Source organism: Cannabis sativa, chromosome 8 (genome assembly GCF_029168945.1).
Source record: "Cannabis sativa cultivar Pink pepper isolate KNU-18-1 chromosome 8, ASM2916894v1, whole genome shotgun sequence".
NCBI lineage: Eukaryota > Viridiplantae > Streptophyta > Magnoliopsida > Rosales > Cannabaceae > Cannabis > Cannabis sativa.
This window is the reverse complement of record NC_083608.1, coordinates 46,994,509-47,018,760: the sequence shown is the minus strand read 5'-3', so window position 1 is coordinate 47,018,760 and position 24,252 is coordinate 46,994,509. Positions and strand designations below refer to the sequence as shown.

The following is a 24,252-nucleotide window of genomic DNA, read 5'->3' as shown; positions in this document are numbered from 1 at the left end:
TATTAAGTCTTTAAAAAAAAATTGTAGAATAATTATTATTTAAAGCATTCGAACCCATCGAAGCGTCAGTCTTTATTTGTGTGATTGGTAACTCCATTTGTAGAATCCAATTTAAGCTATGGAACATAGCCTTCACTTCCATCTCGTGTGAAGTAAAGTTACTAACAATTGGTTTCGAAAGAGCAGCTACAATACCACCATGGGCATCCCGGATAATGGCACCAACACCAATTTTATTTCTGGTTTCATTTAAGGCAGTGTCCACATTCAATTTTAACTCACCCGGAGCAAGGGTAGCCACGACACTGGTAAGGCGGGGAGCAGGGTAGCCACATTCAATAAAATTTTACATAACTTTTTATTTTAATATTTTTGTTATAAGTTTTTAAATATAATTTATTTTGTTTGAAAGGTATAGTTTTTAAGAATATGTATTGAAAGGAAAAATAATGAAAAAAACCAATATAATTAAATATATTTATTTTATGTAAAATAAAAATTATTAAAATAACTTATTTATAAATTTTTGAAGCGCAATGAATAAGTTTAATCCAAATCCAAGGCCTCATATTTTTGGGCTTTGGATCTTATGAGTCACAAAAACACCAAAAATTGACAAACTTTTGAGTACAGCCATGCCCAACTCCCACAATGATTAAATTAAGTAAAAATTCATACTTAAAAAAGATTACATTTTTATTTGCTTGTTTCATATTTGACAAGATAGAAATGATTTTATTATATTAAACAACAAAAATGATTTGATTCATATTAACTTTGTCTATTCGCACAATGCTTAAATTTATGATAATAATGAAAAGATTACTTTAAGGCGATACGGGTCCATTTAGTAATATTTTTTTAATTAGTTTTTTATTTTTAAAATTAATTATGTTCTTTTTACTTTTTTAATTTTTTAATTAAGAATCTAAATTTTAAAAACAAAAAAAAAAAAAATTACTTTCAAAATTTTTTAATTAATATTTTAGACTTCGATCTCAACTTAAACCTTAGAAACTGAACCGGACCTGACTCTAGACTTGAACCCACCCTCGGCCCTATCTCGAACTCGACTTTAGACTCGACTTACATAAAATTAACATATAAAAATAAAAATAAAATTTACAGATCATACTTTTATTTTTTTAAATTAAAAAATAAAATTAATTATAAAACACATTATTATTTTTATAATTAAAAAATTTAAAAATAAAAATATTACGGTAATTATTGAAAAATTAACATTACATAAACCTTACCCAAAAAAAAAAATCTTTTACTACATTTTTTTAGTCTTTTTATTCTGTTTTCCTTAGTCCAACTCCAAACGAAAGATTATGGTTCAACAATTCAGACCATGAAATCTATAACCTCTTCACCCATATCACTTCACTTCCAACCTTTCCCGCCAAACCCTCCTATAACGTCGTCGTTTCGGAGAGTTCCAGGCCAACAGCAGCAACAACCGCAGAAGCGCCAAAGGAAACCCAAAACGCCGCCGTTTTTCACTGAGAAGGACGCTTTTCCAGAGTCTTTACCACTTCACAACAAAAACCCAGTTTTCGTTTACAAGGACATTCAGAATTTCGCTAGGCAAAACAAGCTCACCCAGGCTATCACCATCTTGGACTATCTCAACCACGAAGGCATTCCCGTCAACCCCACCACATTCGCCGCCCTTATCACCGCTTGTGTCCGTACGAAGTCTCTCGACCACGGTAAACAAATCCATACGTTTATTCGGATCAATGGGCTCGAGAAAAACGAGTTCTTGCGTACGAAATTGATTAATATGTATACGGCCTGTGGTTCGGCCGAAGATGCTCACAAACTGTTCGACGAAAGTCCTAGCCGGAGCGTTTACCCTTGGAATGCGTTACTCCGAGGCGCTGTGGTCTCGGGTGGGAGGAGATATAGAGATGCTCTGCATACTTATTTTGAAATGCGGGAATTGGGGGTTGAGTTGAATGTTTATACTTTCTCTAATGCCATCAAGAGCTTTGCGGGTTCAAAGGCTCTATTGCAAGGTTTGAAAACTCATAGCCTTTTGATTAAGAACGGTTTTATTGGTAGTGAAATGCTGCGGACGAGTTTGATTGATATGTACTTTAAATGTGGCAAGATTAAGCTTGCAACCAAAGTGTTTGAAGAAATTATTGAAAGAGATATTGTTGTTTGGGGAACCATGATTTCTGGTTTTACACACAATAGGCTGCAATGGCAAGCGTTGTATTATTTGAGATGGATGGTGGAGGAAGGTTTATGGCCAAATTCAGTCATATTGACCATCATTCTTCCTGCAATAGGTGATATTTCAGCCTTGAAACTTGGCAGGGAAGCTCATGCTTATGTTCTGAAGACAAAGAGTTATTCAAAGCAGATATTCATTCAGTCTGCCTTGATTGATATGTACTGCAAGTGTGGGGACATGGAAAATGGTAGACGAGTTTTCTACCTCTCAAAGGAGAGGAATGCTATTTGTTGGACTGCTTTGATGTCGGGTTATGTCGCAAATGGGAGGCTCGAGCAGGCATTGAGATCAGTTATTTGGATGCAACAGGAAGGAAGCAAGCCTGATGTTGTAACGGTTTCCACTATAGTTCCGGTTTGCACAGAGTTGAGAGCTTTGAACCAAGGTAAAGAGATTCATGCTTATGCTGTCAAAAATTGTTTCATGCCTAATATATCTATAGTTTCATCGTTGATGATGATGTATTCGCGGTGTGGTGTCTTGGACTATTCTGCAAGATTGTTTGATGGTATGGAGCAGAGAAATGTGATCTTATGGACAGCTATGATCGATTCATATGTTGAAAACCATTGTCTAGATGAGGCACTTGGTGTGATTAGATCAATGCTGTTATCCAAGCACAGACCGGATTCAGTAGCAATACAAAGGATGCTAAGTATTTGTGGTGAACTGAAAAACTTGAAGCTTGGAAAGGAGATTCATGCCCAAGTTTTGAAGAAAAATTTCGAGTCAGTCCATTTTGTTTCTGCAGAAATTGTGAGAACATATGGGATTTGTGGATCAATACATTATGCTGATTTGGTTTTCGACACAATCCAGGTAAAGGGTTCAATGACTTGGACTGCAGTTATAGAGGCCTATAGATATAATGGTTTGTATAGAGAAGCTATTGGTCTGTTTGATTTGATGATAGCCAAAGGTTTTACTCCAAACCATTTTACTTTCCAAGTGGTTCTTTCTATATGTGAAGATGGTGGATTTGTTGATGATGCTTGCCGGATTTTCAACTTAATGACTCACAAGTATGAAGTCAAGGCTTCTGAAGAGCATTACTCTTTAATGATTGGACTTCTTACCCGTTTTGGTCGCACTGAAGAGGCTCAAAGATTCATTCAATTCACTTCTTCTTTATCTGCTTAGAAGCCATTGGAAGACCCTTCTTTCTTTACATGCATACTGATTTGGTGCTCATAATTTCTTTTCTCATAATTGTATTTATACAGTCTTACTAATTTTTTAACCTTCATTTGGCATGATAAATGAAATTTGCCTCAAAAAAAAAAAAATATAATTTAAATATCATGATCATAACTGAGGTTGAGATATTCTTCATTATTAGTTTTATTTCAGTTACTAGTATTAAATATCTTATTTTTTAAAAGAAAAAATTTGTTGGGAAATCAACGGAAAAAACTAATTAAGCATTAATTAACTGATCATATTTTTATAAATTTTGGTTGATAACTGATGATATAATTAGCATTAATTAACTTGATCATTTTTTTTTTCTTATATTTTACCTAAATTAATGAAGAAAAAAAACAAATATCTACTTATTAATGAAAAGAAAAACATCATTAAAAAAAACCTATTCCATATTCTAAAATTTCTCCAATAGGATTTATATATTTTCTCTTTTTTTTCTTAAACATTTTTAATAAAAAATAAAATAAAAAAATCATTTAAACATTTCTCTAATTATAAATTATTTTTCTCTAATGTATCATTTTTAATGAAGTTTATAATCTTCTTTTATAAATTTATATAAAGTGTGGTTATGTAACAAAATTATTAGTTTAAAGATTATTTTTTTTAACATTTTTTTTCTTTTAATAAAAACTAACGGAAGATTAATGTCTCCATTAACTTTCATCTACCTCTAAAATCCATCATATATATTATTAATAATTAAAAAAAATCACAACCCCATTAAAATAGTTTTGAAAAATAGTTAAACATGCTAGTCTTTATTCTCTTTTTCTAAATCCCTCATTGATTGGATGAGTAATTTTGAGTGTTCAACCTGCTATAAATTAAAGCATGTTTTATTTTGAGTAATTTTGAATGAGCAATTTTCCTACTTTATTTCTTTGGCCCATGTATATGATCAAATTGTGAAGAATTATTGCATCTATAAGGGCAATGCAATTGGCTATTGGCGAAGAGTAGGATTAAGAATTATTTCTTCCCCTATATTCTTTTATACCAACTTTTTAATTCTCTAAGAAACTGAGAATTAGTTTAAAATTATTACTATCTACAATTTTATTTGTTGAAAGCCATTTCGGTTAATTAGTTCAATACATGTCTTATTTAGATCATGGGCTTTCAACTTAAAAATCATTCGGCAATAAGTGGAAAATGGCAACAATTAGAGTGGAATAACTCATAGTCAATGAGTGGTCTTTTGACTCATTATCATTTTGAATCAACTTTTGAACCTATCTAATAATTCGATAAGAGCTTCTTATCTAATTATACATTTTTTATTCGATAAGAGCTTCTTATCTAATCAACTTTTAAAGACTTCTCATCCCAAATGTTAAAATAGCAAAATGTAGAAAATAAAAAATGTATAAGTCTTTAAAATATTATTTCTGGTTTGGTTTTCATTATTAGGAAGATTAGCTCCTACAATATTCTTAAGCTCAGCTTTTGTGACAGCAAATAATCTTGTGCCTTTAATTATTTGTTACTAAGTTTGATTATGGCAGTTACATGATACTTGTTTAGGAAAAAGCTACCGGTATTACAAGTGTTACTTTTTCATTTTTAAAGCTTAAAACTTTCTCTAAAATAATAGCTTATTTTATTTAGATATGATATTGCTTGCATTAATTATATATATGTCACTTTTATATATAATTTTTTCTCAAGTATTTTGATTCAACATAAATAATTATGTCATTTTGTTTTTACTATTTTCAAACATTTTCTCTTATTTCCTTATGGTGGTACTTAAGAAACAGTGATCATGTTACCTTAAAATGAATGTATCTTCAAGGACTAACTCATACATGTAGGAACATTTAATTTTACATTTAAAAAATTAGTTAAACTAATATAAAACTAATTATACGTGCATGCTGCAAGTAACAATAATCTAGTATAAAAATATATATCCAACTTTTAAATTAAATATCACTTAGAACATTTGAAAATAATAAATTTATAAATATATTAAAATTTTTGACAATTTCACCCCGAATAAGACTAATTTAATTGAAAAATATTTTTACATGAATTATTATTTGCTAAACATGTGTCTTCTTACGATGTGGATGTCTCTTTATTGTATCCAATTTGATTTGTTATAGGGCAGGTGAACCAATTTCGCACTGTTTAGTTGTCTGTGATTTTGCGCAGAATTATTAGCTAGTAGCAGGTTTAACTATGATTCCAATTAATTCAAAATCGTTTATGGACTGATTTCTTCATTTGTCCAACGACAGGGTGAAAAACAATGTTCTAGAGACTCATGATCTCCCAAAGTTCATTCATTTATGAACTAGTCCATTATTGCCCAACTTGTATTGATTAATAATTCCCTAAAATATAAACATGAATATAAGGACATTATGTATATACAACTACCTTCACAAAATGAGGTAATGAAGAAAAAAGAATTTGAGTTTTGTTGCAACTCATTACTTGTGAACTCAATCAAGCTCCATATCAATATAATAGTGGTCAAAAGTCACAAAATAAGGTTGGATCCCTCAAAAGAGATTACAACTTGAATAACTAAATTAGTAGCAACTGGAAGGACATCATGAACTACTCCCCAAGAAATTTTTTTTACTTTTTGTTGAAACTTTAAAGACCAGAAATATTTCCACCATGTAACTGATGAGGTGGAAGAAGAAGAGTTCCCAACATCTTCAAGTGAAGCAGCCAAATGATAACTAAATAGCAAAATGTGGTTTCTGTAGCCAATGTATATTTGAAAGATGGTGGTGTAAAAATAGAGACAAGATGTAACTAAATCAGCCATGAAGAGTAGCTAATACAGACGACACGATATGCAAAGATCCTGTAACCACAACAATGCCTGATCCATTACCCGTCCTACCTCTCAGAATATGATTTGCAATTTGCAATGAAGACAAACATGAAGGTTCGGATACCAAAACGATTTTAGTTTCCTGATCGCTTACACTGCCATAAAATTGATCTTTAAGTAGTTCTCTCGGTTCTTCCATTTCAACTTGAAGAGTAGCTAATCCCAACTCATTGGAAGCTTGGATCCAGCAATCTCTTAAGAAAGAAGTTGAAGTTGTCCGAGATTTCCCCCCAGCAATGCTAGCTTCAGTCAAAAGGACAGCCTCTATTTTTCCACCTGATAAGATGTGATTATCTAGCATGTTAGATCTTTCATTTTGGGCCAAAACACAGTAACACATTGCAATGACCACAATGCCATTCACAAGGTTTAATACATTTTTCTACAGATAAGTTGAAAAAACTAACTAGTGAGGCGAAGAGTAGAGTTCAAATTTTACCATAATTAACCACCATAAAAGTTTAAGAGATAAAGCCTATCTATAAATATCCAAATTGGATCATAAAATGTGTTGGTCTTTGTAACATCCCACCAGAAAACGCAAAGGATAGAATTACTAAGTAAAAGCCTGATTATTTCAACAAAAAAGAAAAAGTACAATACCTGATACTGAGAGGAGCTCTCGCGCAAAACCTACATGATCTTTATCACTGGCCATTGCAACTACAAGAGCCAAATGTGCACCAGGAAAAGTCCTTTGTATAGTATCCACCAATGCTTTAGCAGAGTCTTTAGTGTGGGCTGAAAACATTACATACCGAAACCATAAGAGACACAGCAATGCAATGACATCGATAAGAAAAGAAAAAAAGCAAAAAATTTAATACGGGAACTAAAGAAAGAAGTACCTCCATCCAACATTAGTATTGCATTCGACAGTCCCAATGCCTCAGCTTCCTCAGATGTTAGGAATTGACTCCTTCCGAGCAAGCATGTATTCTCTAAACCAGCTCTAATAGATTCATCAGAAATATTCCATCCTGAAATATCGAAAACATTATTATGTTATTCAGTAGATTTAGTCTTTGCAAGTGCAATGGTGTAATAAGCATGTTAGAGACTAGAATGTTTTCATAAACTTGGGAAGTCATTTGAAAATGTACTAGTCTAGTTTTCATAGAAACACTAGAATTGATACAAGCAATTATGTATGAATCAGCAGAAACAATATAAAGGGGAATTAGGTGTTTCAACCTTGGTCGCGCAGGCAGAGTGCTGTGCAAGTGGCAGTGACTGCATTTTGAAGCTGGTGACTTCCAAGCATGTACAACTTCACATCAAGTAACTCGAAGGGCTGCATGATCGGAGCTCTTTGTAAATAATCAATATTCAAAATACAGAAATATTGCATGAGTTACCACGAGCAAGTCAAACATATATATAAATACAAGGGCGTACCAGGCTTAAATCCCTGTCAGCTTGTATCACTATATCACAGGATTGGTAGGGTCTACCATCAATCAAGCTAATGTCGTTAATTTTACTGCAATTACCACTATCAGAAGCAGATGCTACAGGTGATGACATCAAAGAAGCTTTGTCTCGAAGAATTTTTTCAATATGCGGGAGAAACGGTCCACCCAAAACCACCTGAAAGTTTAAACCATTAAACATAATCAATACAATAAATAACCAACTTAAAAAATAATACAAATGCACATAAAAAAGAACCAAAAATCAGTGAACAATTGCACAATAAAACAAAAGAATGAAGCCTGCAAAAAACTAAACTATATTAAAATAATACTGTAAAAATCTAACCTCGAAAGGATACTTCTCTATTCTCATTTCTACCAAAAATTATACAAAAAATTCAATGGTAGAAAATCTTATAAGAAAATTAAAGTATATCAATTAAAATCTGTAACAATTTCAGAGATAGAATCAACTAACTGGGCAACCGTGCTTAATGATTCCAGACTTTGCAACTGCAATGCTTTCCAAAGAGCCCCCAAGTGCAGCCAAATGTTCCTCACCTATTGTAGTAATAACTGATACAGCAAGTCCAGTGCTACAGATAACATTGGTCGCATCTCGTGCACCCCCCAACCCAGCCTATTACATACGATTATAAACAAACTTAGCAACATCATTTTTCTTAGCAATTTCTTTCTGGTGACACAAAACCAAAAGTGAAGTTGATTCCAAAACTAAAACAATGCAAAGATAGAAATGACCGAGGGAGAACAAATAACCTCAATAACTGCAACATCAACATTCTCTTCTGCAAATAGTTTGAATGCCATAGCTGTCAGAACCTACAATGAACTAATAAACCGTCAGAACTAAAAGCAGCAAAACATCATACATTATTTAAACCATTATTAGATCATTTTAGAGCACATGCTTTTAAAAAACTCAGCTAAAAGAATTTAGTGGTTGCCAATTTTCTTAATTCAACATTTTGAATAAATCAAGTGGAACAGCCATGAGCCTTTTGTCCTTCTACTTATGGTAAAAATTGTGAATCAAAGTTGCTAAAGTCAAGTTAACAGGAAAAGCAACAACTTTAAATCTTGATCAACTTCAAGCTTCAGCCTGAACTTTCAGGACATAGGAACATCAAAGTTCAAACAATATGAATTTCAAAGCAATAACACTATATTACATCAAACAGAGGCAATGTTGTGCAAGTGATACCTCAAAATGACTTATATGCCCATTTTCAAGTTTCCTCGCCTGGTTAATAATCTCCTTCATCCGAAGAAAAAGAGAGTTTAAAGCTTTAGTTGACACAGGCTCACCAAACTTTCCTAACGATATTCGTTCTCTAATAGTGTGGATATGTGGGCTGCATTGGAAAAAGAAGCCTGTCTCAAATAATTATGGAGGAAAGACAATAGCAATTAGGGAAAGAGTTGAACATAAATGAAAATGTGAAGACGATAATGAAGCCAATAAACACTACCTTGTATAACTACCAACTGAATAGCCTTGTGCCCTCAAAATATTGGAGATAAAGGCTGCAGTAGAACCTTTTCCTTTGGTCCCGGCAATATGAATGGCCTAAAAGTGTTGTCATGCTCGTCAATAGCATATTGCTCAAGTTCCACAAATAATGAAGGATCATGACAAAAGAGCTATCTATAGCAGAATTTTCACACAAGAAAGAGTATAAAGTGAACCATATCATATTGTAGCTTACTTCGTCTCTAACAAGATACATTTTTGGCAATGATCTCTGTGAGGCTACAACAAACATAAATTATCGGCTTAGTTGGAAAATTGAAAAAAAAAAGAAGGATGTTAGCTTAATAATTCTAATAAATTCAGCTACATGCATACCCAAATTTCAAATATTTTCAAGCTGCCAAAGTCAAACAAGTAATTCCCAAATTATACTATAATACAAAATTTTTCAATTGCCAACTCTGTGTGTGCCTTTTTTAATTACTCAACCAAACAGAGCATAGATATTTAAGAATAATACAAAAATAAATAAAATTGATAAAAAAAAGTGGAAAATGTTGGAACCTTGAAGTCGGAGTGAGGATTATCAAGTAGCTTCATTAACGTTCTCATCCGACTCAAATCGAACCCATCTTCAGAATCAGTCCCTGCACCTTTGGGGACCCCTAATTTCTCATAGTTCTTAAGAGAATCCAGGTACTCCATGAAGTCCTTGAGCTGTAGCTCCTCTGTAGAATCCGTACACAAGCCCCGAAACGACACTCGCAATGATGAACCCCTCCAGTGTTTACTGCAACTGAGAATGGGGTATTGTCCTAGAAGCTTTAGACTAGCTTTCATAGCCATAGCCATAGCCATTCTCTATGTTCTTCCTCTCTGTAACTCCACTATACCTTTCACTTAATTTATTTCTTTCTACTTGTTCTTAAAATGCATCAAGTCCATCGAACAAGCAAAAAACACCTGCAGTCTTACAAATTGAGCTCAAAAGTTAGAACAACCCTCCTCTTTGTCTCTATCATTCTCACTTTTGTACGGAAAGAGAGGCAAAACCTAGAAAACACATAATAAGAGAGGGAATTGGCTTGTGATTAGTCCCAAGGAAAAAGCTTTCTTCACATAGTTATGTAAATCATGATTGATGTTGCAGAGAAGTATACACACATAATTACTCTAGAGCTATAGAATCTAAACACAAAGTTGGAACTCTTATGCCATTTCAACAAAGATTAAGTAGTAATGAGCAAAACACCAGAAGTTTCTCTCCTTGTATATTTGGCTACTTGAGGTCATTAATTTATGAGAGAAATTTTTTGGACAATCTAGAAAGAAAAACTCTTAATAATTAATAAAAAGTTCCCTCTGTGAACAAAGTATAATATTTTCTGTTAAAAGTGTGATCCGCGTGCCCAAGGAATAAAAAATAATTTCGTCCCCGCCCCGTTTTTTATTTAGATGGGAAATTTCCACTCCATTAGTAGCATGTCCATGTGGCTCTATCTCTATAGAAGAAATGTGCATTTCAGATTATTACCTTCAAAAATTAAATTTAAGTATGGGTGTATACACATTTGGTACTTTATATTTTATCTAAATACAAGTTTGGTATTTTGTATTTTCAATGATACTTATTTAGTATTTTGTGTTCTAAAATTATACATATTTAGTACTCAAACTAAAAATATTTTGATAAAATTTTATCAATACAATTAAAATACAATTAAACGGTCTTTAATTTTATAAATTTTAAATTTAAATTTAATTATTTAATTACATATAATTGTAAACTGTTTTGTCAAATTAATAAAATTATATTGATTATATTTTAGTTTAAAATACTAAATACAATTTTAAAATATAAAGTAACAAATAAATATTATTGAAAATATATGTATCAAATGTATTTTTCGAGATAACATAAGGTACTAAATAAATATATGCTTTTAAGTGTTATTTGCAACTAATAATTAAACTTATTTTTTTAGGCCGTAAATTATTGTTAATATATTTAATTAATTAGTGGGATCCACGTACGAATTTATTTAAAACAGATAGGTCGAAAACTATCAAAAAAGCCAAATACACCTAATAATTATTTATTTATTTTCTTCTAAAAAAATATTTATTTATTTATTGGAAAGGAAAGGAAATGGAAGAAAGAAGAAGAAGTTATTTTGCCTAAAATCTCAACAGAGGAAAATAAATAAAATTTCAGTTGTGAATTGTTGAAGAAAAAAGTCCACCATTGCTGAGCTTTCGAAACCTACTCTCAGATCGATTTCTTCCTATTCTGACACGTTCTTAAGTTTCGTGGAAAAACTAATTCGCTTTCCAGGTTAGGGCTTTCGATTGGGGTGATTCGATCATCTAGTGTTTCTCTTGCGATTGATTTCCAGAATTCTAGAGTTTCTTTCTGGAGTGTTGGTGATTCAATCCTGACATGGATTTGGTATCTGGATATAAGGTGATCGACATTTTAATATAAATTAATTAATTAATTAAATTCAGCAGCTGAATTTAGATTGGATAATGGTTAATCTTAAAGGGTCATTGTGCTGTTTTTAGCTACTTGGGGTTTTTTTATTAAGCTATTCATTTTCTTTCAGGGTGTTGTTGGTCTGGTTTTCGGTAATGAGAACTCTGGTTCAAGTGAAGATAGGTAAATCATTTGGTTTTGTTATATCTTTTTTATGTATATATATATGGGTGCACTACAAGGTTTTCACCATTTTGAGTTAATGGAGTTTATGGGGATCAGAAAGTGAAGACAGAGCGTGTTTATTATCTTAAACTGGAAAAAATAGTGTTTGTATGTCTTGAAAAAATGAAAACTTATACTTATGTATGTCAATATTGGACTTACATTTTTATGTTTGCATCAAAAGCTATGTTGAACGATTGCTTGATCGTATAAGCAATGGTAAGCTGGCAGAGGATAGGAGGAACGCTTTGATTGAGCTTCAGTCTGTTGTGGCAGAAAATCGTGCTGCACAATTGGCATTTGGTGCAATGGGTGAGTACTTGCTTTAATGGTTTTTTTTTAAAAAAAATCATTATGTGGGTGCTGTTTCTGATATTTTTAGCTCACTTTGCAGGCTTCCCTGTTCTGATGGGTGTGTTAAAGGAAGAACGTGATGATGTAGAAATGGTTGCTAATCCTTCTCTCTTTCTGTACTGTATGGTTTCTTTGATTTCTATCAGACATTTGAAACCGTTTTCCAGTCATCTTAATAGCAAATCACTAGGCTTTTGTTGTATATTATGATTTATGGAATCTTACTTTATTGCTGTTATATGCTTCATTCAACTATGATGTTTACCTCTCTTTGCTGAAGTCTTCTGATTTGAATGTGAATTTATCGCTTATGTTGTATCTTATGTGGGAAAGTTAGTTGTTCATCACTTTGATTCATGTAGATCCGAGGTGCTCTAGAAACTCTTGTAAGTGCCTTGACTCCTATTGGCCATGTGAAAGCACAAAAGAATGAGGTTCAACCTGAGTTAATGAATGCTGATTTGCTTTCTAGAGAGGCAGACGGCATTTCACTTCTTCTGAGTTTGTTGGTGAGCCTTCTTTGCTGGAATGTGAAACAACTAGTCCATTTTCACCTTACTTTGTATTTGATTTGGTCACACTTTTAACTTTCCTGCTGGTATTCCTTGGAGTTTTTGGCAGGCAGAGGATGATTTTTATATTCGATATTATACTCTTCAAATCTTGACAGCTCTTCTCACGAACTCTCCAAACAGGTATTAGACTTTAGAGCCAATCATAGAGTGTTCACCTTTCAAAAATTCTCTCTAAATTTCTGGAAAGACAATTTGCTGAGATCATCTTCAGATTGCAGGAAGCCATTCTCACAATTCCTCGTGGTATAACACGGTTGATGGATATGCTTATGGATCGTGAGGTAATATATGCTCAATGAATGAAATAAATCCTTTCTTATAGTTCTCTAATTTTATTTTCTTAGCTCTCATAATTTTAAATATGTATTGACTTAAAAAGTTTATACTGGATATGCTTCTCTAACTTTTACGAATTAGCCTTCACATGGTAATATTTTATGTACTACTTGCGACCTTTACATAAGAAAATTTAATAGTGTCTTAAAAAATTTACTCTTGGAACCCTGTGGCCTTACATTGAAAGAGCCTTCTATTTGTACTGTCAATCCATTGCTTTCTTTTAATACTACTTAATTTCTGTGATTTTCCTTCTAGGTTATACGAAATGAGGCTTTACTACTTCTTACTTACTTGACTCGGGAAGCTGAGGTAAGCTTTCCGTCTCATGTTCATTGTTATTTCTTTCTTTATCTGTTGGTTTTGGCTGTTCCACTGATTGAAGGATTTTATGCTAATTGGTGAACTTATTACATCTCCAGGAAATTCAAAAAATTGTTGTCTTTGAAGGTGCATTTGAGAAACTTTTTAGTATTATTAAAGAGGAAGGGGGTTCAGACGGGGGTGTTGTTGTGCAGGTAATTCATTGAGTTTCTTTTTACTATTGCTTTACTTAAATTAATCGTGATGTGTAGAACTATTGCTGATTTGTTTATTTTGATAAATCATACTACTACTTGCATGTTTGAAGTTTGATGATATAATTGGTACTCATGTGCTTTAGATTGGTAGATGGTTTAAGTTACAGTTCTTTTCTTTTATGTTTTTTGTTTCATATTATGAAATTGTGCTGAAGCACTGAACATACTTGTTCGTCATGGTAGAACATAGAGATAGAAGCATTTTTTGCTCTGGCCTTAGATTTGTCAAAGGGCATTTTCTATCCTATAATTTTTTTTTAGTGAAACTCATCTGTGGTTATGCTGTTATGCCTACAGTATAAGCAACTACTAATTCATAAGTTTTGTGCTAGAAAAATTGCCTGTCTAAATTTGTACTGATTAATGATTTTTTTGAGCAAAAATAGCTATGGATTTAACTTCTTATTCTTTGCACAGGATTGTCTTGAGTTATTAAACAATCTTCTTCGTAGCAATACATCCAATCAGGTTTGTAGCCTTCATCTGTTCCATTGATATGCATTGGATTTTTTTCTTTCGATTTTGTGATACATTACTATATATGTTCAGATTCTGTTGAGGGAGACATTGGGCTTTGATTCCTTATTGTCAATTTTGAAGCTACGAGGAATTAGTTACAGTTTCACCCAACAAAAGGTTAGGTTCTCAAGGATATGTAATTTTTGGTGATTGTACATCTGTTGCACAAATCTTACTGGAATTGTTTTGTTGTCATGAAACAAACACCATGCCAGTAGACAATTAATCTACTCAGCGTGTTAGAAACCATTAATTTATTAATTATGGGAGGTTCAGAGGCTGATCCCGGGAAAGAAGCGAACAGGTTGACAAATAAGACGACCCTTGTTCAGGTTTGTTATGAAGCTTTTATTTGTTATCATTAGTGCCACAAAAACTCTCAATATGATCATATTCAATGCTATAAATTGTTTGGTTGATGCAGAAAAAGGTGCTGGACTATCTTCTAATGTTGGGTGTTGAAAGCCAGTGGGCACCTGTTGCTGTTAGATGTTCGGTAAGATAATTATTTTGGTACTTATGCTGAAATGCCATGTATAACCTGCATCCACTGCCTGATTAAAGCTCAAAGTGTATAATATTTGTATCTATAATATTTAAAGCTGTATTCACTTTCAGGCATTAAAATGCATTGGTGATCTTATACGCGGACATCCCAAAAATCTTGATGCTCTTGCAAGCAAAACTCTTGGTGAAGGACTGCAAGAGCCTGCTATTAATTCGATTCTTCGGATAATCTTGAGGACTTCCAGTACACAAGAGTTTGTTGCAGCTGATTATGTTTTTAAAAGCTTTTGCGAGGTTGATAATGCATTTCATTTTGCTTTACAAGTGTTTGTTGCACTTGTCGCTAGTTGCATATCACTGAATATCTTTCTGAATTTGGTTGTGTTTACACTCAATTTATTTGAATCAGGAAAATACAGAAGGACAAGCAATGTTGGCATCCACATTAATCCCTCAACCATACCCCGTGGCTCATGCTCCTATTGAGGAGGATGTAAACATGTCATTTGGAAGGTTTTTTTTTTTAATGAAAGTAGTCTTATTGGGTCTCGCTTTATTAGTTTCAGGCATTGAAATTGTCAAGTTATTGCCCCTTCACAACATATATAAATATGTAAACAAGTTTTGATGTTGAATCTCATTTAAGTGTAAATTCCACTGCAGCATGCTATTACGGGGTTTTACTTTGAGCGAAAGTGATGGAGATCTTGAGGTAAACCAAATATTTTACTGGCATCACAGACTTTGTAAGACTGAAACGTCTGTGCATTTAACTCTGATATATTGAAGTACAGACTTGCTGCAGAGCTGCTAGTGTTCTTTCTCATGTACTCAAGGACAATATCCCATGCAAGGAAAGGGTACGTTATTGCATTCACCTCTGTACTAACATATTCTTCCAACTTTTTCTTCAACTGGGCTTATTTTCTTTTTCTTTTTTTGACAACTCATTTGGGCTTACTTGAATAGCCAGTAAAGTATCAAATAACTTAGCAATCTGGTATTCACCTTCCAGATTATTGTGAGCTTAAGAAATTCAAGACGAATGGAGTTTTAGCTTTACTTTAATTGGATTTAATATTAAACGCCTCTCCGAATTGTCTATTAAATTAGAGCTGATACATAACTAGCATTTGTTTGCGCTTTAAATATTACCTGTAATTTGATGCAAAGAACCCAAGAGAAATTCCTTTTTTCTTTTGCCCCAGTATTTGCTCTGAAAAATCTTATTTTATAAAAAGTTGCAAGAAGATGACGACCCCCCACATGTAATATTATATGATATTTTGAGATGTTTTCCAGGTTTTAAAAATTGAACTCGAGGCACCCATGCAGTCTCTAGGTTCTTCTGAGCCTCTAATGCACCGCATGGTAAAGTACTTGGCTCTTGCCTCTTCCATGAAAAACAGAGATGGAAAGTCTAATGTGGCCAGAAATGCATATGTTCAACCTATTATTTTGAAATTGCTAGTCATCTGGCTTGTTGATTGCCCTAGTGCAGTAAACTGTTTTCTAGATTCACGAGCCCACCTTACATATTTGCTTGAGTTGTTGGCAAATGAATCTGAACCCGTGTCCACAAGGGGGTTGGCTGCTGTTATTTTAGGAGAATGTGTGATTTACAATAAATCAATTGAGAGTGGTAAAGATGCTTTCTCACTAGTTGACACAGTAAGCCAGAAAGTTGGACTTACATCGTACTTTCTGAAGTTCGAAGAAATGCAAAAAAGCTACCATTTTGCTACCGCAAGCTCCACCCAGCCCCGTAGAACACTGAGTAGATCTACTGCTGCTAGTATGGCAGATATTGAAGATGCTGATGAGAGCTACTTGGCTGATGAGAAAAATGAAGCTCATCCCATTCTGTCATCAGTCTTTGATGACATTTTCGTAACCCTGGCAAAGAGGTTGGAGGCAGATATTAGGGAAGCAATTATAGATGTTTACAGTAATCCTAAGAGCAAGGTGGCTGTAGTGCCTGCTGAACTGGAACAGAAGAGTAGCGAAAGCGATGCTGAGTACATTAAACGGCTGAAAGCGTTTGTGGAGAAGCAATGCAGTGAGATACAGGTGTGTTTTTTTTGTAAGATTTTGGGCTTAATAATTCTCCTGAAATTAAGTCATGTATGACACTGTATTGATGTTGGTCTGTCTTTTCTTGCAGGATCTTCTTAGCCGGAATTCTGTTTTGGCGGAGGACCTGGCAAAGTCTGGAGGGGGAAGTCAATCCCAATCTGAGCCTAGAGCGAGTGGAGCCTTAGACAGGGCCCAAGTAGAGAAACTTAGACGGGATCTTCATGAAGCATCCCAAAGATTGGAGATGCTAAAATCGGAAAAAGCCAATACTGAATCAGAGGCATCAATGTACCAGAATTTAGCTGCCAAGATGGAATCTGATTTGAAGAGCCTATCGGATGCTTACAACAGTCTTGAGCAGGCCAATTTCCAATTGGAAAAAGAGGTGAAAGCACTAAGAAATGGAGGAGGAGGAGGAGGAGGGTCTTCAGCAATTCCAGATATCGAGGCAATAAAGGCCGAAGCAAAGGAAGAAGCTCAGAAAGAGAGTGAAGCAGAGCTCAGCGATTTACTGGTGTGCCTTGGACAAGAACAGAGCAGAGTGGAAAAACTAAGTGCAAGGCTATTGGAGTTGGGAGAGGACGTGGATCAACTGCTAGAAGGTATCGGCGATGATGCTGGTCTTGCAGAAGATGATGACGATGAAGATGAGGAAGAAGAATGATAATGGTTTCTCCATGAATTTTACTTCCATTGCATTGTTTTCCCTACCTGCTCTCGGTTTCACCCTTGTACATTTTCTGGATGAACTGTACAGTTTGTTTTACAAAATTTGCTATGCTTGAATTCTAGAACTAACTTTATTTATAATCCCTTTAAGTCATGACTTTAAATTATGATTAATTCAGTTCAGACCCTTGTCAGATTTTCTTGCAAACTCATCTCCAGTATCTGTTTTTCGAGTATTGCAACTTAGAGAAGATGACACAGTGTTGACAACATTGGAGAGATGTTTTAGCTTTGCACATGGTTATTATTTGATGTTTAATGCGCGTTGTTTATTTGGTTGTTGAAATAATTATTAGTTTTAATGACAAGATATTAAAATTCATAAATAATTAAAAAGGATAAGGTATCTAAAATATTTTACGGATTCCTTACCTAGTGTAGATCAGAATGGTTTTTATAATATATATTTGTCTTTTTTGAAAGAAGCTTGTTCAATGTTAAAGGCACTAAAGCCAAAGATATCTACGGGCCATTCAAATAAAACTCATCACTTCAAAGTGAGTGCGGTTTTTAACTATTTTTTTAAATTAATCTGTACATGTAATGTTTTTTAATTTTCTAAATCGCATCTGCACTCTGCACTGTAAAATTAAAAAATCACAGAAACGATACTGCAAAAATTAGTACGGTGTGGTTTTTGCAATTTTTGTGATTTAGACTATGATTAAATAATTAAACTATCATTAATACAATAAAACTTGAGCAATACTTATCAAATATACCACTTGAAATAAATATGAAAAAAAAAAATAAATTTCAATAATGTAATAATTAATGGGTTTTGGTTGGACATTCACATATTAGACCTAGATAAATATAAAAATTCAAATTACGACCGTACCATAATTTTTTTTTTTCTTTTATAATGCAGTATTGAACGGTTTGATAAATACCACACGGCCCATATTTTAAAAAACTCGAAAAGATACGGTCGGGTTGAAGTCAGGGACGGAGGGACTTTAGCCCATATGTGGGCTAAAGCCCTCACTCAAATATATACATCAAATTTTTTATATATAGATATATACATATTAATTCACTTTGCTCAATTTATTAAAGTCCAATTCACAAAAGCCCTCACTCAATATCTTAATCATGATTCATTAGCCTACTCTTATTCTAATCAAGCCCATTTTAAAAGTAGTCCAATACAAATAATAAAAAAAATAATACTTTATTAAAAAATAAAATAATACCATTGATAATATTTTATTTTATTTTTGTCAATAATATTATTTTATTTTGTTGAAGATGAAAATTTAAAAGATACATTTATCATTATTTTTATTAATTTTGACTTAATATTTATTTAAGCCCTCACTCAACTAAATTTCTTACTTCGTCACTGGTTGAAGTGCGACGGCCTCACCGACAGACTACTAGATTTAGATTAGCAAGCAAGTACCATCCAACAATGAAGTGTAATGGTCACGTGCTTATGCTGACGTGGCGATAACAATAAATATAGACCTGAAACGCATTACGTTGTCTTCTCTCTATTTTGTTTTTGATGATAAATTCTTTCTATCTATTTATAACCTCGACTCGGAAACTCCACGACTCACTGAGTTAATATCTCTCTTAACTCGGAAGAAACCAAACCAATAACAAAGCCATAAACTTACTCTTTACATTACAATATTCAATATTCAGTATAGATTTGAGCGGCAATTCAAAATGGGTTCTCAGTCAACGATCGAGCACAAGGCCTTCGCCAGAGTTGGTTTTCTGGGGAACCCCAGCGATGTCTACTACGGTAAAGCTATCTCTTTCTCTCTCGGAAATTTCTGGGCTTCGGTCAGATTGGAATCTTCTGATGAATTGATCATCTCACCTCACCCGATTCACGATCTCGTCAACTTTAGATCTCTCGACCACTTGGTATTATTATACTCTGTTTTGTGATGCTACGTAAGTGTTCGATCATATTCCTATGTTAAGCTTTTTGTTATATTATTTTATAGGTTGATCGGCTGGAGAATGAAGGTTACTATGGTGGTGTGAGACTTCTTATGGCGATTTGTAAAGTTTTTCGTAATTATTGTAAAGAAGAGAAAATTGATCTTCATGCCGAAAAATTCACTCTTTCATATGAAACTAATATCCCTCGACAGGTAATTAACACCCACTTCTTTCCTTAGAAGCTGCATTTTTTGATGAACTTGCCACTATGTATTGGAATCTTATATATATAGAGAGAGAAAAATTTATAATTTGCACATTTTCAGACAGGACTTTCAGGTTCAAGTGCTATTGTATGTGCTGCCTTAAGCTGTCTTCTTGATTTCTACAATGTTAGGCAGTTAATCAGAGTGGAAATTAGGCCTCAGCTTATTCTCAATGCTGAGAAAGAGCTTGGAATTGTTGCTGGTCTTCAAGATAGGGTTGCCCAGGTTTATGGAGGACTTGTTTACATGGTATATATTTATCTTATTAGAAATTTCAAAAAATTAAAATGATTTCTGAGTTTAATGACTTTGTATTCTACGTATAATTTTCCTTGGTTTTGTTTTTGTTAGGATTTTAGTAAGGAACATTTGGATAAGTTGGGTCATGGTATTTATACACCCATGGACACCAGTCTCCTCCCACCTCTATATCTCATCTATGCTGAAAATCCAAGTGATTCTGGCAAGGTTAGGAGATATTTTTTGTGGTTTTCATTTGGGCAAATTAGATTAAAAGTGAGTGTGGAACTGTAACTGTAGAATTAACATACATGTCAGGTACACAGCACAGTTCGGCAAAGGTGGCTTGATGGTGATGAGTTTATAATATCAACAATGAAAGAAGTTGCAAATGTAGCTGAGGAGGGAAGGACGGCATTGCTTAAAAAGGACTACACCAAACTTAAAACTCTGATGAACCGCAATTTTGATCTTAGAAGGTAAGGGATATCTGGTTTTGAATGACTTAGATGTACTTCTGCACGGCGCCTTAAGTTTCCCAACATCAAGTAGATGTCATGTTATGTGTGGTTTGAGATGTTTTTATAATAAGTGGAGCATTGTTATTGGGTACCTTTTATAAGTGGCGTCCTATAATTAGTTAACAATATTTCTTAAAAGTTATTTTTTAAAATTATATGAGACCCGATACTTAATTCTATCAATAGCGATATGATACCGAGAAAGGTACTAAACATGAATATACTTTTTAACATTTCTCTAGTAAGTGGGGTCTATTTTTAAATTCAACCAACAATGACATATTGATAAATGGTGTTCAACACTATTAATCGATACACCAACACCAATTAGTGTATTTTAATATGTTATCTCTAATTAAATTTTAAACTAAATTTTGTAGGACTCTTGGTCTTCCATAGCAATATTCCATATGTATCCAACTGTTATAAAACACTAGATTTAGGCACCTTATAGAAAGAAGCTATTAATGGATTATACTCTCTATTTAAGTTCAACCACATATGAAATGTCAGCTAGTGTCGTCTCAGGCATCTATAGAGGCTATTAATGGATTATACTCTACTTCAATTCAAGATTATCCAACTGTCATTTACAATAGGTACTAGGTAGGCATCTTACCAATATTTTTATCAGAAGTACATGCCCTGTAAACAAGTCAATAGGGATAAAGAACATTCTGTGAATCTTCAAATTAAAGTCCTTGTGCATTTTATTAACTTTATACTAAATCATGATAAATGGATTATGTACAGGAGCATGTTTGGCGATGATGTTCTTGGTGCTATGAACTTAGAAATGGTGCAAGTAGCCCGAGGGGTAGAAGCTGCATCGAAATTTACAGGTAGCGGTGGAGCTGTGGTTGTGTTTTGCCCTGATGGTCCTTTGCAAGTGAAGCAATTAGAGGATGCATGCCACAAAGCTGGTTTCAGAATTGTGCCAATTGAAGTAGTTCCTTCTCTACTAAATGAAGTTGATCTCACAACCCTTGGAAATTAGGAAATCGTACCAGAGAAAAATTGGAATCATTTGAGTAACCACCATTCGTATTCTTTTCAAGCTTACTTTGGATTCTTTTATTTTGCGACATTTTAGTTTTAAGTTGTGTTCTTAGATGGAAACCTTAGAAATCACAGTTATTTTTTTGGCTCTCGTCAAAGAATGGCATTCAGTAGAAACCAAACAAAAAAGAAAAGTTCTTTTATAATACAAATTAATTGCATATTTTATTAGTACACAAATACAAATTATAACATTGACTGATCACTCAAATTCGAGTATAGAAATAAGTAAGTTTCTTCTAAGTTAATAACCTTTCAAAACAGTTATAGAAGCCTAGGATTTCACTAGTTTTTCAATCATAATGAGATTATGTCAAGATATTGTTAGGCATAATAACCTGCCTTTGGAAAAGCATAGGATTGTACTATTCTCTGGCCTCAATCATTCACTTCTAAATAAGCCCGATAGCAATAATCGAAGTAATTTCTAATAAGCATAAGAAAATATAAGACAATCCAAACAACTACAACATTCAACACATGATGAGTAAATTTCATGACAAAATATACAGGCTATAGAGAACTTACAGCATGGTACAATGCTTACTCCTAAACAACACTCAGTTTTAAGTTGCACATATTTCTTATCCTCATTATAGGAAGATTACTTACAAACTTTCCACTAATAAAATGACTACAAAAGGTAAAAAAAGAAAAAGAAATTCTACACGACAAATTACAGTAAAATTTAAACAGTGAGATTACTTTTGAAGGTAGGGATCACCAATAGCAGTGGAAGACCCTCCTGTTTGTTTCCTTACTAATAAAAACCCAACCAAATAATCATCAACAAAAGAAGAAAAAGAAAATACTCACTAATCACAAAGTGATGCTAAAAGCTCTCGCGGTGAAGCTGGTACAGCCCATATCGGGAGATCGATTAAAGACTGATTTGTCTCTTCCTCATGAGCATTGCAAATTGCTTCTGCTATATCACAAAGATTTGAAGCATCTCTAATAATTGCTTCCTGAGTTTCCACCTGCATAATGAAAGACAGTAATTGGAGAGTGTGTTCAATACTATATACTAAATGAAAGGTTTTACTTTCACAACATGAAAAAAGTTATTCCTGTTTTCACTTCTCTCACTCATAATCAAAAAGTTAAGTGCAACCAAAACAAGGAGTTTGCACTTTGCATAGGAAGCTTACTTTTTATTTTTGGATGTAATGAACAGGTTGGATAAGTCAAAGTCAAAGTCAAACCACAGCTTAGTTAGTTTTTAGGTTCCTTTTTCTATCTTCAAGAAACCATATGCATAACCTAATAATACTATCTTTCAAGAATTTGATTCCATTTTCAAATACAAGTCTACTGATCAAAGTGAATTATTTGGTCATACCAACATACAAAATACTCTGTCTTATAATTGGTAAGAAATTCTTATTAACATGTCATGAAATTCTAGAGTTAACCTATTCATGTAATATAACCTTAAAAACATCTATTTCAAAACTTCACCCTAGAATAAAAGTTCAAAACTTTCCTCTTCCATTTTCTAAAACAAACAAAAATTAAGCTCAATTGAGTCCCAAATAGTTGAATTTGTCCAATTCAGCTAACATTTTACGTTCTAATAATACCCAAATAACGAATACCTAAATTCCCCAATTCCAATTTCATTATAGTAACAGACAAACCCCAAGAAGAAGGAAGTAGAAAAATCCCCAATTTACCTGCAACACAAGTTCTTGAACCAGTGACCCACAAACGGAAACCGTTCGCGGAACCACCGGTAACGGAGAAGAGTCCGAAACCACCGTTTGACGCCGTTGTTGTTGGAGCTGAAGCGTAGTTTCCTCCATTGCACACAAGGTATTCGATAAATACTCCCACTGGTCAATTTCCCTCTGGTACTGAGCTTTGAGCTTCAACAGCGTCTTCCTCTTCCGCTCTCTCCGAACCATCTCCTCCGCCTCGGGATCCGGACCGGAATCCGGCGGAGGTGGGACGGCATCGGTTAATGGGTCAAGTTGGGACTTCCTCCAGCGCTTATAGACAAAGCCATTGTCGTTGCAGAGATTCCATTCATCTTCTTCCCAAGATGGTGTGGTTGTGGACTCCATTGCCCACAAGAGAAAAAAAGCCCCAAATGGTAAAATCGTGAAAATAAATTGAAAGAGAAGAGAGTGGGGTTGGGGTGTGAAGTTCAAAATCTGGTTAGGGTGTTCAGTTGGGTAATCAAACGGGCAAAGTCTCAGATGAGAATGAGATTGTGTTCTTGGCTTCTTGGTTCGGTTGTGTGGAAGTGGAAGAGAGAAAACTTTTATAAGCTTAATTTATATTATTAAGAACAGTTCATGCAACAAAAGTTTTGGGAGTAGCTTTTATGAGAAGACATATATGTTTATTATTTTTGGCCCCAAATCAATAAATAAATATATTTATTATTTTTTTAAGAGAATATTTAATATTTATTTGAAAAGAAACTATAATTGGTTCTTTTTTGAAAAAAAAAATGGAATTTTATAAATAACATTTAGATAAGGGTGGCAATTTGGTTTAGACACGATAACACCACGTTTATTATATGTAAATTATATTTTTTAATTAAATAAGGTATAAACATGTTAAATTACTCGTAAAAAAAATTTAATATAAGATTGTAAATATGTTAAGCTTATTATAAACATGTTAATAAGTTGATAAGTTGATCAAAATT

At 33.5% G+C, this 24,252-nt stretch overlaps 5 protein-coding genes across 6 annotated transcripts; 3 read left to right on the top strand and 2 right to left on the bottom strand.

The window, feature by feature from the left end:
• The first annotated feature begins 1,283 nt into the window (after positions 1-1,283).
• Positions 1,284-3,615, top strand: LOC115698570 (pentatricopeptide repeat-containing protein At1g71460, chloroplastic). The gene has a single exon (XM_030625666.2). The coding sequence runs from the start codon at positions 1,358-1,360 to the stop codon at positions 3,389-3,391; it is 2,034 nt and encodes a 677-aa protein (XP_030481526.1). The 5' UTR covers positions 1,284-1,357; the 3' UTR covers positions 3,392-3,615.
• Positions 3,616-5,865: 2,250 nt separating this feature from the next.
• Positions 5,866-10,583, bottom strand: LOC115701019 (dihydrofolate synthetase). 2 transcript variants are annotated; one of them, XM_030628705.2, is made up of 11 exons: positions 9,789-9,912; positions 9,460-9,503; positions 9,223-9,320; positions 8,955-9,105; positions 8,510-8,572; positions 8,208-8,369; positions 7,713-7,904; positions 7,509-7,608; positions 7,163-7,294; positions 6,918-7,055; positions 5,866-6,590 (listed from the first exon to the last, which is right to left on the bottom strand). In XM_030628705.2, the coding sequence occupies exons 2-11, from the start codon at positions 9,478-9,480 to the stop codon at positions 6,238-6,240; spliced, it is 1,410 nt and encodes a 469-aa protein (XP_030484565.2). In that variant the 5' UTR covers positions 9,481-9,503; positions 9,789-9,912; the 3' UTR covers positions 5,866-6,237. The 2 variants fall into 2 exon arrangements, with proteins under 2 accessions (XP_030484565.2, XP_030484564.2); XM_030628704.2 differs by lacking the exon at positions 9,460-9,503 and having other exon boundaries at positions 9,789-10,583.
• A 725-nt stretch (positions 10,584-11,308) lies between these two features.
• On the top strand, positions 11,309-17,736 carry LOC115698795 (golgin candidate 6). Its single transcript, XM_030625977.2, has 19 exons — positions 11,309-11,688; positions 11,831-11,883; positions 12,110-12,237; positions 12,320-12,372; positions 12,642-12,788; positions 12,901-12,974; positions 13,066-13,135; positions 13,449-13,502; positions 13,613-13,708; positions 14,189-14,239; positions 14,321-14,407; positions 14,509-14,622; positions 14,715-14,786; positions 14,909-15,091; positions 15,207-15,310; positions 15,461-15,509; positions 15,592-15,657; positions 16,100-16,867; positions 16,962-17,736. Exons 1-19 carry the CDS (start codon positions 11,665-11,667, stop codon positions 17,535-17,537), a joined length of 2,769 nt encoding a protein of 922 aa, XP_030481837.2. The 5' UTR covers positions 11,309-11,664; the 3' UTR covers positions 17,538-17,736.
• Positions 17,737-19,018: 1,282 nt separating this feature from the next.
• Positions 19,019-21,753, top strand: LOC115699491 (glucuronokinase 1). The gene is made up of 6 exons (XM_030626938.2): positions 19,019-19,483; positions 19,567-19,716; positions 19,831-20,019; positions 20,122-20,238; positions 20,329-20,489; positions 21,285-21,753. Exons 1-6 carry the CDS (start codon positions 19,280-19,282, stop codon positions 21,526-21,528), a joined length of 1,065 nt encoding a protein of 354 aa, XP_030482798.2. The 5' UTR covers positions 19,019-19,279; the 3' UTR covers positions 21,529-21,753.
• A 302-nt stretch (positions 21,754-22,055) lies between these two features.
• LOC115699493 (uncharacterized) lies at positions 22,056-23,934 on the bottom strand. The gene is made up of 2 exons (XM_030626939.2): positions 23,267-23,934; positions 22,056-22,570 (listed from the first exon to the last, which is right to left on the bottom strand). Exons 1-2 carry the CDS (start codon positions 23,654-23,656, stop codon positions 22,406-22,408), a joined length of 555 nt encoding a protein of 184 aa, XP_030482799.2. The 5' UTR covers positions 23,657-23,934; the 3' UTR covers positions 22,056-22,405.
• Between the last annotated feature and the right edge of the window lie 318 nt (positions 23,935-24,252).

What these genes read in the sequence shown, in the direction of transcription:
- LOC115701019 (XM_030628704.2), bottom strand. Translation starts at nt 10,082, where the DNA reads ATGGCTATGGCTATGGCTATGAAAGCTAGTCTAAAGCTTCTAGGACAA. An exon ending in TCAGTTGGTAGTTATACAAG is followed by an intron (nt 9,106 to 9,222) that starts GTAGTGTTTATT and finishes TTTCCAATGCAG; the next exon opens with CCCACATATCCACACTATTA. An exon ending in AATACTAATGTTGGATGGAG is followed by an intron (nt 7,056 to 7,162) that starts GTACTTCTTTCT and finishes TAATGTTTTCAG; the next exon opens with CCCACACTAAAGACTCTGCT.
- LOC115699491 (XM_030626938.2), top strand. Translation starts at nt 19,280, where the DNA reads ATGGGTTCTCAGTCAACGATCGAGCACAAGGCCTTCGCCAGAGTTGGT. An exon ending in AAACTAATATCCCTCGACAG is followed by an intron (nt 19,717 to 19,830) that starts GTAATTAACACC and finishes GCACATTTTCAG; the next exon opens with ACAGGACTTTCAGGTTCAAG. An exon ending in CGCAATTTTGATCTTAGAAG is followed by an intron (nt 20,490 to 21,284) that starts GTAAGGGATATC and finishes GATTATGTACAG; the next exon opens with GAGCATGTTTGGCGATGATG.
- LOC115698795 (XM_030625977.2), top strand. Translation starts at nt 11,665, where the DNA reads ATGGATTTGGTATCTGGATATAAG. An exon ending in ATATGCTTATGGATCGTGAG is followed by an intron (nt 13,136 to 13,448) that starts GTAATATATGCT and finishes TTTTCCTTCTAG; the next exon opens with GTTATACGAAATGAGGCTTT. An exon ending in TTTTTAAAAGCTTTTGCGAG is followed by an intron (nt 15,092 to 15,206) that starts GTTGATAATGCA and finishes TATTTGAATCAG; the next exon opens with GAAAATACAGAAGGACAAGC.
- LOC115698570 (XM_030625666.2), top strand. Translation starts at nt 1,358, where the DNA reads ATGAAATCTATAACCTCTTCACCCATATCACTTCACTTCCAACCTTTC.
- LOC115699493 (XM_030626939.2), bottom strand. Translation starts at nt 23,656, where the DNA reads ATGGAGTCCACAACCACACCATCTTGGGAAGAAGATGAATGGAATCTC. An exon ending in TTCAAGAACTTGTGTTGCAG is followed by an intron (nt 22,571 to 23,266) that starts GTAAATTGGGGA and finishes TTCATTATGCAG; the next exon opens with GTGGAAACTCAGGAAGCAAT.